General features: G+C 56.8%; 1 protein-coding gene across 7 annotated transcripts in view; it reads left to right on the top strand.

The window, feature by feature from the left end:
- The window catches only part of ZMIZ1 (zinc finger, MIZ-type containing 1), a 216,823-nt gene that overhangs the window by 171,081 nt on the left and 33,949 nt on the right, over nt 1-11,793 (top strand). For all 7 annotated transcript variants that reach the window (XM_010834167.1, XM_010834169.1, XM_010834170.1 and 4 more), the window contains one exon: nt 8,408-8,552. In XM_010834167.1, coding sequence (XP_010832469.1) covers nt 8,408-8,552 — 145 coding nt within the window. The remainder of the gene's footprint in view (nt 1-8,407; nt 8,553-11,793) is intronic.

Here is an 11,793-nt window from a genome sequence, read left to right as displayed (position 1 = left end):
TTCTGGGGCACCCAGCAGTGGTGCGCCCACAGAGGAGGACAGGCAGGGGGCACCCAGCGGTGGTGGCCCACAGAGGAGGACAGGCAGGGGGCACCCAGCGGTGGTGCGCCCACAGAGGAGGACAGGCAGGGGGCACCCAGCGGTGGTGCGCCCACAGAGGAGGACAGGCAGGGGGCACCCAGCGGTGGTGCGCCCACAGAGGAGGACAGGCAGGGGGCACCCAGCGGTGGTGCGCCCACAGAGGAGGACAGGCAGACAATTCCAGGGACAGCTTTCTTCTCAGGGGTCACGGATCAGAGCAGGAATCCTGAACTTGGCTCCCATCCCGCCTCTTGCTGGACACACAGGGACATAGGGACTGAGGAGGGGCGAGGGTCTGCCTGCCGCCCAGGCACTTTGCAGGCAGGAGCCCACCCAGATTAGCCCCCTGCACTGCATGGCCTCAGCTGAGTCAGAGTGTGTGGCTGCTGGGACGTAATTCCATGGGGGCCCTGGTCTGCCGAATTCAGAGTGTCTGGCAGAGAAAAACACTGGACGTGGTTCCCACTGGGTGCCAAGGAACAGCACCACCCAGAGCACACCCAGTGTGCGGAAAGTGGTGTAAGACTGGGTCCAGGGCATATAAGCCTTCTTTGTGATCCTCCTGGAGATGGGTGAAAGAAATTGTATTTTATTTGAGCTACAGTATGTAGATGGGGAGACAGAGAAACCTCTTAATAACAGAAACAGTAACAGTTTATTCTTACAGTCCTTCCTATATGCTCAGCATCATGTGCGTGCGTGTGTCGTAAGTTGCTTCAGCCGTGTCCAAATCTTTGCGACCCTGTAGACTGTAGCCCGCCAGGCTCCTCTGTCCATGGGATTCTCCAGGCAAGAGTACTGGAATGGGTTGCCACACCCTCTTCCAGGGGATCTTCCCAACCCAGGAATGAACCCTCGTCTCCTGTGGCTCCTGCGTTGCAGGTGGATTCTTTACCACTGAGCCACTGGGGAAGCGCGCTCAGCATCACGCTAGCATTTTATATGTATCAGCTTGTTTAATCCTCATGATGGCTTCGGAGGTAGGTGTTATTTATTATCCCCACTTTACCAAAAGGGGAACAAGAGCACAGAGAGGTTAAGTAACTTGCCCACGGTCGCGCAACTGCTAAGTGGCTGAGCTGGGATTTGAACCCAGAAGGCTGGCTGGAGTCTGTGCTCTTAGCCACTCTGCCTTCTAAAAGCAAGAGAGAGCACTTCACAGCTTCCAGTTTGCAGCTGAGACTCTAGCAGAAGACTTGCCATCTTGCGCATGTGGTTTAAATCTCAGGCCCTTCCTTCATCTTAGGGCTCCTCACACCAGGCCTGTGAGGAGAGCTTCCTCTTATTGACTCCCCAGTTTACAGATGAGATGGAGAGGCCAGGCCGTCATCATCATCTCAGCAGCCCCCTTCACCCATCCCTCTTGGGCTCTCACTGTGCTTCCTTTTCCCTGCCCGGATCTGCAGAGTAGAAGAACCCTGGTCCCCCGGCACAGGCAGGAGTCCTCGCTGGTTTTCACCCTCCCAAGCTTCCTTGGGCAGTGGCCCCAGGCAGGACCCCATGTTTTGGGAGATAAAAAAAGGTCAGAGGGTAGGAGGGTGTGGCCTGCGTCTAGGAGGCAGAAGGAGGAGTAGCAGCAGCATCTCCAGGGAGCCTGGGGTGAGATGCTCTAGGAAGTCCCTTTGTCATCCTGGGTGTGACGGACGCATCAACATGAACACAGTGCCCACAGCTGGCTCTTCTGCATTAACGAAAGGGTGTTGTTTCTGTCATCTGCTTACCTTTCGTTCCCTATTTGGGCGTGGTCGGCTGATGGGGTGTGCATGTCACAATCAGGTGTCACTTGACTTGGTGGTAGGTTTTGTTTGATGACAGCAGCAACCCGGACACATGGTGAATCAGATTGCATTCAGGGCTGGTGCTCCTGGAACTGGGTCCCTGACCCTGAGGAATGGGGAGCTGCTGGCAGGCTGAAAAGCTATAGGATGCCAGGTCACGTGTATGAGCCTGATCGACTGGGTCTCAGATGGAGTGTGTCCAGTGTCTGACTGTCTCGCCTGTCTTCTGCACACTGGGTAATGTAGATGCAGTACATTTTAATCTGTTAGTGGTGTGTTGGCTTCGTAGCCTGTGCTGGGGGCCAGGGTTGCAGAAGCAAACCCCTGGAATCCTATCCTGGCCCTCGGGGTTCACGCTCTCACTGTAGAACACCCTGCTCCCCAACTTTCCCCAGGTAGCCTGACTCTCAGTGAAATCAGCATGTTTTCTGGGCCTCTGCCGTCTCCCAGGCCCTGTGCAGCCTCTGGGGACACAGACTGGAAAGAGGTGAACAGCATACATTTGTGGAAAAATTCCTCCGGCCGCCTTGTAGCGTGTGGGTTGGCAGGAGGCGGGACTGGAGACTGAGATTAATGATAGAACGCACTTGTCATCATTCGGGAGAGAAAGGACGACGCTGCAGAAGGTGATTGGAACAGGCAAGAAGCAGAGGCGGCAGACTGCAAAGATAATCAGGCTGCAGTGACCCAAGGGTGGGGCGGGGTGGCGTGCCCATCTTCCCGAGGTGGCTTGAGGTGATCCTGGGGAATTCGAGTGGATCCGGGAATAGGAACTCAGTTGTGGCAGGGGGGGAAGGAGGAGAGGTGGGGAGGAGCCCAGCATGGAGGACTGGTTCTTCTGCCCTGACTCACCAGGCACGGCCCATGCCCAGTCTTCCCTGCTGGGAGAGGGACCACTGAGCTTCTGCTGCCATTTCAGAGGGTCTTGTGTGGATGTAGTAAGCTAATGTATGGAAACGTTTTGAAAATGTATCATTAGTATATTTCATTGCACAGTGAACTCCATTTGCATATTCCCAGGGGCCCTTTCTGCCACACTCTGACTCTTCCTCTCCAGCCCCCTCCAAAAGCACGATTTGAGGGGCTGCTGCCTGGCAGATATGCCTCCTGGGCACCCCGAGCCCTGCCTCATCCTTGAGTCTCAGAAGCCCTCCTTCTCACACACTCACACACTCAGAGCTCCTCTGTTCTCCAGCAGCCTTTTAGCCGCTAAGATGCTCTTTGATACTTAATACGCCTTTGTTTCATTTTGCATGTAGCTTCCCCAGGCTGCAGCACATTTGATAATTCTCCTGCTTGGCCCGCACATCCAGGTCTCTGCACCCTCCTCCCCAGATGGCCTTTCATCCTCCCTGCATCCCCCCACAGCTGCTCCCATCCCTTCCCCATTCCCAGACCTCACCAGGACTGAATATCCTGGCCTCTCACTGTCTTAATATCCCTCTGCTTGCCTTCATAGGGAACAAACGCCTTTTGTGTGTGTGTCTGTGTGTGTGTATGTGTCTGTGTGTGTGTGTGTGTGTGTGTGTGTGGCCACACGAGTGCCTATGGTTTCTGGGTCCTTTTTAAGCCCAAGCCCTGCCTGGCAAGGGGCAGTTTTTTCGCATGTGCCTAGGCAAGCTCATCTGCCCCTTTGATGCTCTGACTCCCAGACCCCAGCCTCTGCCTCCCCTCTACCCGCAAGTGACTCATTGTCTGCTGATTACTCTGCTGGTCTGGAGATTACAGATCCACCCTCCCTACCTGAGGCCCCGACGGTTTCCAGATCCAGCCATGCAGCCCCTTCCTTCTGCCGCCTCTCTCAAGACTGGCAGCCCCACACTAGTTCATCGGACCAGCCCAGCCTGGGCATCTCTTCTGCCGGGAGCTGCAGTCAGAGGCAAACACAGGGCCTGTCACTGATTCCAGGCGGGCCACATCTCGGACAGGCCTGGACTAAGATGCCCCAGAGCTTCACGCCAGACCTCCCCTTATTTCTACATCTGGTTTCCTTTTACTGGTCTCTAAGGGACACTGTGGTGGCTGCCAGCTGTAGGGGCAGGAGCCAGGGAGCTCTGGGGAGCAAATATCAGGAACTGGGCTCTCCCCCAGTGCCCTTCCTCAGATCTGCTTCCTGTGTCCTGTGTGATTCTCAGACCCCACATTCATTTCCACTTCTCTTCCGTAGATGTCTGTGCCACCTCACCATAGCACCCTCTGGTGCAGGGGCCCCTAGACACATCTCCTGGGTCCCAGGAATAGGAGACAGCCAGCCCCCTTTGTCACACACACCACTGTTTGATGTACCACTGGGAAAGGAAAACACAGCACCCGTCACGCCGTGCTGTGGCCTCGACTGTAAGACACGTGCTGCTGGCAGCTGACTTGGTTGTTTAAGCCCATGGAACCCTAGTGCCCCTTGTGGCTTGCCGGGTAAGCGGTAGAGGCACATGCAGGCAGTGGGAGTTCTGAGAGGGCAACCTGTCTGTCTTCTCCCCGGCTGGAATCCCCTTTCTCTTCCACTGACCCCTTGGGGCTGCTGCTGTATGGTCAGAGGTGGACAGAGACACCAAAGCCCATCCTGTTGGTTGCTTATCTACCTACCAAGGTCAATAATACTGATCATCTTTGTAGCAAACATACGTAGAGCACCTACGCTGTGCCCGATGCTGTTCCTTCACTGTATGGTGGTAACTCAGCACCTGACCAGCATCCTGACAGCTGGTTTGTGAGACAGGGAGTAGAATTACCGCGACCACCGTTTAGAAATGAGGGAGCTGAGGCACGGGAACGTAGGTGACTTGCTCAAGGTCTCACATGGGCGGTAGAGAGCGAGCTGGGATGATCGTCGGGTCCGTACCTCACCAGCTACCCAGGTGCCGTGTGAAGGGAGAGGTGGGCGCGCGATCGAGCGGTGGTTTTCCTGGGGCTGCTGTGAGTTACGGGTCATTTGGGCCTCCGCCAACCCTGCTTCTCTTTTGGCTTCTGCTCGGATGTTCCGCCGACCCTCCCTCTCTTTTGGTTGACTAACAGCACTGATTTACAGCTTACATCCACTCTCTGAGGTGGGCGGCTCCTATAAAAATCCATTTCACAGATGGGGAAACTGAGCTCCAAGCAGTAAAGCAGCCAGTGTGAAATCTCCCAGCTAGAGAGCGTCAGGGCACAGTTCAAGCCGGGTCTGTGGAACCCCAGAGCCAGGACACTTAGTCATCACGTCCACAGCCTGCTCACCATTGTCCCCTCTCCTCCCCTGTCCTGGGAGTATTGTAGACATTGGTATCACCTCATCAGAGAGGCATGCTCAACTCAGCCGTGTACAGACAGCCCAGATCCAGGCCTACCCACAGACGCACACCCAGACATTCACCCTGCCAGGCTGTCTGTCTGTCCTTGTATAATCCCCTGCCTGTCTCTGTCTGTCCTCCTGAGTCTCTGGTTTTGTGGCTGCAAATCCCCACGTGTTATCACTAACCAGCATTTGCCTCGGAACGGCTTGTGTTGGCTTGCACCATGATGAGAGCCTACCCTGTGTCTCTCCAGTCTGCATCTGCCCGCGTGGCCTCTGCCAGCTGGCCGCTCAGGCCGAGGGGGTGACGGGTGGTGCCTGCCTCGCTCCCGGTCCTTTCCCTCTTGGTTGTAGGAATGTGGCTGTCCTGGCATCTGTGTTGTGTCGGGGCCGCCTAATACCCACATCACATCTGCTCACAGCATCCCAGGCCCCTCTACACCATTCCCTTTATTCTCTCTACGGAAAACCACTCTGCTAGCAATAGGAAGACAAGGGCCGTCCTTGACCAAATGGGGGAGTGGCTTGTGACATTGGAGGAAAGCTCCGAAGGCCCCCCGAGGTGCCCCAGCCCCTCCCATGGCTCGGTGGCCCCCAGGAGGAGCACGGGCCAGGGGGGGCAGCGTGGGCAGGGCAGGCAGCAGGCGGCACCATCTGCGGCCATCCTTTGTGCTGGCAGCCGAGCGGCCCCTCCGTCGCTGTGATCCGCTGGGCCTCGTGCTTGGCGTGCAAATGAGGTTCCAGATGCCCGGTGCCCCCCCGCACAAGAAGCGGTAACTAGGGGCCTGGGAGAAGAATGGAGCAATCTGGAAATTCATTTCTGTTTGTTCCAGCCTCGATGAATAGGCCGCTTCCCGCTCCAGCTGTGGCAGATGTTTGCTGGGCACCCGCATCGGGGGCGTTTTGCCGTGGTTTCTGGGCAGACAAAAGCCAGGGTGGGGGCCTCTCCTCTCTGGCACCCTCCTCCCTGAGCAGGTGGTGGCATGGTGAGGCCCCCAGAGGGGGCAGGATGCAGCTCTTACACACAGCTCAGCCACTGATCCCCTCTCCTGGAGGGGGGGAAACAGGTGCCCAGTTGGGAAGGGCACAGGTTGTATGTCAGCCTCTCTTGCCTCTTTGAGCATCTTTGCCCACCACACAGGCCAGGCAAACATACTCAGTGATGCCGGCAGGACCCCTCACCACCCCACCCCATCCCCACAAGAACCACCACCCTTCCTTCGCCCTTCCGTCCCCAGCGGGCCCCTGGGAGCGTGAGCACCTCCCTCCTAGCCAGCACTCAGCACGGCTGGATGGACAGTGTTCTCCTGCTGGTCCTAAAAGCTGCCTCCTGGCCCCTGCCCACCCGGTGAGGGGCAGGAAAGAGCCTGCTGCCCCTCAAGATGCCAGGCCCCACTCTCTACACTCCTGATACAGCCTCCCTGGGCCAGGGGCCCAGCCTGCCTCTCCGGGCCTTGGGCTACTAGGGGAGCCTATCCAAGGTCTGGGTGGTTTGAACTGGCAGCCCTGTGCCGTCTCTCCAGGGCCTTGTGTATCTATGCTTCTTCCCCCATCGCCCGCTGAACACAGTAAAAGGTGTGACTCAGAAGAAGCAGGAGGAGTTTCTCATTGAGTCAGGGCGCTGGAGACCGTGGCTGCCTGGTTTGGGCCCCCCCTCCCTTTTTTTTCTTTAATTTATTTGGCTATGTTGGGTCTTAGTTGTCCTGTGACATGTGGGATCTTAGTTCCCCCACCAGGGATCAGACCCACATCCTCTGCAGTGGCAGGGGGGGCTTTTAACCACTGGACCACCAGGGAAGTCCCAGTTTGGGCCTTTTGAAGAGTTTCATCTTCTCCCCCACACTCTGGTTCAGCCTTGGGCTGCACCCACCAGGATACACAGGAGGGGCACCATCTGAGTGTCTGCCCCTCCCTCAGTGGTTGCTGTGAGCGGGTGACTTCCTCTGCCTGAGCCTCAGTCTGCTGATCTGTAGAATGGGGAGAACAGCTGATACCGTGGATCACAGGGGATGGGTTCAAGAAAAGGACACACAAGCATGTTGCACAGTGCTCAGATGGCAGACCCTGGAGATGGGCTAGGGGGCTGTGCGTCCTGTCCTGCTTCAGAAGGCTCCTGACTCCTTGACGGGGTCGACTCCTTAGAACCCCTCAGAACAGTAATTAGTGTGACTGATTACTGACGGCAGGAGCAGAGCATTGGCTGGGCTGTGATCAACCCATTTTGTGGCCACAGTCTCCACAGTGTCCCCTTCTGCCCCTGACCACAGCCCTGGAGGAAAGACAGGGCGTCAGTCATGACTCCTTTTTCCCTGCCAGCAAACCGAGGCCCGAGAGGGTCTGTGTGTTCCTTAGGATCACGCAGCGAGGTGCTGACAACCCAGCCTTCCTGATTTCTGACTCCTTCCCCAAACCTCAGCTTTTGGACTGGCCAGAAACACTGACCTTGAGGGTGCTTCTGGCCTCTGGTGGCCTCACTGGCACAGTTCAGGATGAAGTAGAATTGTTCTCTCATCCCCCAACACCTAGCTTATTCTGGTAGCGTTTCCTAGTTTCTGAGGCCTCCCCAAGCCTGGATGTGAAGCATTCTCCTGTGCTCCTGCCTTTGGTGCCCCCGGCAGACTCTGGCTCGGCCCCTGCCCCACCCCTGGGCCACCCTGTGCCCTGGAAATGCTTTGTCCTTTCCAGCGTCTGTGCCCAATAGCACAGGGACCCATCACGGGTTTGCCCGGAAGGTGGGTGTACCTGTGTTCTTCCGGGCACTTTGGGGGAAAGGAGAACTCTGCAAACACTCCTGGAAACAGCAACAGGTTCTAGGAAGGATCCAGATTTTGTTTAAACCTTGTGATTTTGGGGTCCCACTCATGGAGAGGAAGCCATGTTGAGCTGACTATCCAGAGTCCAAGGGTGTGGGCCTCACTGAGATGTGTGGGGGCAACCAGCAGTTCCTAACTTGGGCACACACCGGTCTGTGCCTGGCCTCCGGCCTCACCTTGGCCCTGCCTCTTCAGTCCTCTCCGTCGTCTTGACTCTCCCCACTTTGCCGTTACACTCTGCCCTCCTCTGATCTTCTCCTTCAGCAATAGCAGCTTTTCGGTCCTCTTCCCTTCAGATGTTTATCCCACTATACAGGCAAGAATACTGAGAGGGCTAGAATACTTGTGTCAAGCTGGGGGCAAACCCTGCGTGGGGAGCGCCCAGCCTGGGTGGGCGAGGTGGGCCAGGCGCGGCAAGGCGCGGTGGCCAGTCATGAGCTCGCTGACCATCCTGTCCTTCCTTGCAGCCCTGCTGTCCTCCTGGTGCGAGGAGCTCGGCCGCCTGCTGCTGCTCCGACATCAGAAGAGCCGCCAGAGCGACCCCCCCGGGAAACTCCCCATGCAGCCCCCCCTCAACTCCATGAGCTCCATGAAACCCACTCTGTCGCACAGGTGAGTGGGCGTGCGCCACCCGGGCTGGGGCCAGGCGCCGCTTGCGTGGGTGCTGGACAGCCACCCCTCGGGCCCCCAGGTCTCCTTGGACATGTCCCCAGGTCAGAGAACAGGGGTGGGGCCCCTGAATAGTCAGGAGGGCAGTACATTTTCTAAAATCCGGGTGTCGTATTTTAAATCCTCATGGGTGAGTGCTATTTGTCCACCATCAAAACAGAAGTTGAAAGTGCCATCTTATCCAGCCTGACTGCTTGATCCCTTCGGTGGAGAGCTGTCTCTTCTTTAGGTTCTAGACTTTCGGTAGAAAGTTAGTATCCCTAAATCCAGAGCCTTCCCTCTTTCCTGAGCAGAATCACAGGCAGGTCTGGAAGGGATTCAGGAAGGTCACTGGGCTGAAGGCCACCCAGGCAGGAGTCAAGGGAGGCTGGACCTTCAACATAGGGGCAGGGCTATGGAAACCCAGCGTCACAGGTGATACTGGGCCTGCCAGAGGCAGCAGGCACTGAGGAACTGGCCAGTCTGCCCTCCACCAACCCCAGAGGGAGCACATGGTCAGGACCGGCCCGTGTCCTAGTTAATTATCTCGCAGGTCCCTCGCTGAGCAGGGCTGTTCTCTCAGAGCGCTCTGCAGGCTGACCCTGGAACAGCGGGGCCTGCTGTGCGGTCTGCTCTCCCAGTGTGAGTCCCTGCTGACCACAGGGAGGGGCATTTGCAGTCGGCACTCCACACTCATTACCAGGCCTGACCGCGGCACCTGCAGCCCAGAGTGCGCTGCAGGAGACCTGGGTCACACCATAGAGGCCCTGCCGGGAAGTCGGGTACTGGCCATGCTCATAAATCGAATTAGAGGCAATTGATTCTTGGAGCCAGAAGGGGCGCTTAGAGCTCCTCGGGTCCAGCACCTGCTCGGGCAGGATGGGGGTTGGTTCCCTGCCTCACTGCGAAGTGCTTTTCACCACCTAGCCCCTCACCCCCTCTCAGGGTCACTGCCTCATCGCACCCTCAGTCTGACAGCTCAGTCGCTTAGAGCAGCCCCCTTCTGTGGGTGTTTCTGGGAAACTATTGGCCTTTTGGGCCAGGGTAGTTTTTAATGGTGCAGGACTTTGTGGGGCAGGTCACGTCTTGGCTCCTGCCCACTCAGTTCCTATGTGACCCCCCACCCCAGGCATTGCTAAAGGACTTTCACACGTCTAAAGGACAGAGATACCACCTGTGGTTGAGACCCACCACTCTTGAGGCCAAACCCTCCTTCATCCACCTTCGCCTGCTTGACCCCGGCCTGGCTAGAAGCCACAGGTCTTCTCCGGCTGAGTGCTGCCAGCCACTGAGCACAGGCGCTGCGATCCAAGCCACACCCTTTGCATTTACCCTTGTTACCTTCTGGCTCCTTAACTCCCTGTCCTGCCAGAATCGTCCTGCGTCTCGTCATCCCACATCTCACATCCTTCTCAGCCACCCCTCCTCTGAACCATTTCAGTAAAGCTGCTGCTGCTGATGGCAGGCCTGCTCCTCTGGAGACCTGCCACAGACCTGCCTGGCCATGACCACAGCCAGCCTTTGGCCAGGTCTTTGCTGAGTTGAGCTGAAAGCATGAGACTGCCTGGTCCTGGGGTTAAACACATAGATGAAGGGGGTCTCTGCTCCAGGAGCTGACTCTTGCTGGTTGGGGAAGAAAGACTTGGTGAGGCAAAATTGCGAGCTGGCAGATCAAGGCAAAGCTAGGGTTTGGTGACAGGTTGGCTTTGGGGTTCTCTAGGAGGAAGGTGGAGAAGGCAATGGCACCCCACTCCAGTATTCTTGCCTGGAAAATCCCATGGGTGGAGGGGCCTGGTAGGCTGCAGTCCATGGGGTCGCAAAGAGTTGTACACGACTGAGCGACTTCATTTGCACTTATCACTTTCATGCATTGGAGAAGGAAATGGCAACCCACTCCAGTGTTCTTGCCTGGAGAATCCCAGGGACGGGGGAGCCTGGGGGGCTGCCTTCTGTGGGGTCGCACAGAGTCGGACCCGACTGAAGGGGCTTAGCAGCAGCAGCAGCAGCGGGAGGAAGGTGGCCAGGCTGACACAGTCAAGAGGCTGCCCGGAGGAGGTGGACCTTGACCTTGAAGGACTTGGATGGCATTCCAGAATTCGAACTGGCTTTTTAAAGAAATGCTGTGACTGAAGAGCCACTGTCTGTCTGGCACCCAGTGCTCTGCTACCACCCCCGCTTCAGCCTCCTGTGCATGCCCATGGGGTGCTAGAGAGGGCAAAGCAGTGGCCTCTGAGAGAAGGGAGAGCTCTGCCTGCGGGTAGACTTGCTAAGTGTTGATGAATAGCAGCACAGCAAGGCAATGGGCATTCTGGGCAATATCCTTCCCTCCTGTGGCAGAACTGGGAGGGAAACCCCAGAGTGGGACAGCGACTTCCTCAAGAATGCACAGCCAGGAAGGGACAGAGCAGTGAACCACACACAGCGCTCTGCCCTTCACCCTCCTCCCCGCTGGCCATTCAAGACCAGTGACATGGTTTCTAGTCATTAACCCAATCCTGATCCACACCTCGCCCCATTTCCCAACTTATAGTGGGGCAGTTGAGACCAGAAAGAAGTGTCATCTGTTGAACAAGGTCCAACCCATGTCCCTTCAGGCCAGAGCTGTTCCGAGGGCACGTTGTGGCCTGTGACTGGAGAGTGGCTGCTCTCTGCCTATAACTTCATGAATTTCCTCCAGGTGGTGAGTCTCTCATTTTTAGAGAAACTCCACTGGGGTGCCTCACCTTCTAAGTCCCTCCTGTAATTTCCCAAACGAGAAGGAAAGGAAGTGGAAGAGAAAGACAGGTACTGTCACAGAAGGAAACTCTATGCCTGCCCTCCTCCACAGCTGTGTCAGGTGACTTAGAGGGAGGAACCTCCTTTCTGCCTTTCATTAAGGAAACTTTGGGTGGGGGTGAGCTTAGGGACCCTGCATGTTCATGATTCGGTATTTGGAGGTATGTGGCTGTTCCAAGACTCAGGGTCCTTGTCTGAATTCTCTGAGGACAAGCAAACAGGGAAGGGTGAGGGAGCCAAGATGCTCGAAGTCCCAGGCTGTTGGGTGGGGAGGCTGTGACTGTTGTATATCTGTAGTTCAGGCATCACGGTCACATCCATTACAGGCCATGGAGGTCGGCACTGCAGCATCACTCTGTGAGTCGGAGCCTGTGCCTCTAACCTCTGGAACCAGCTTCTGAGCATGTCGGCAGTTGGGAGGAATCCTGGG

The sequence above is a fragment of the Bison bison genome, unplaced genomic scaffold (genome assembly GCF_000754665.1).
Source record: "Bison bison bison isolate TAMUID 2011002044 unplaced genomic scaffold, Bison_UMD1.0 scf7180017864029, whole genome shotgun sequence".
Classification (NCBI taxonomy): Eukaryota; Metazoa; Chordata; class Mammalia; order Artiodactyla; family Bovidae; genus Bison; species Bison bison.
Note: the sequence above shows the minus strand (reverse complement) of the source record. Positions and strands in the feature narration are given on the sequence as shown.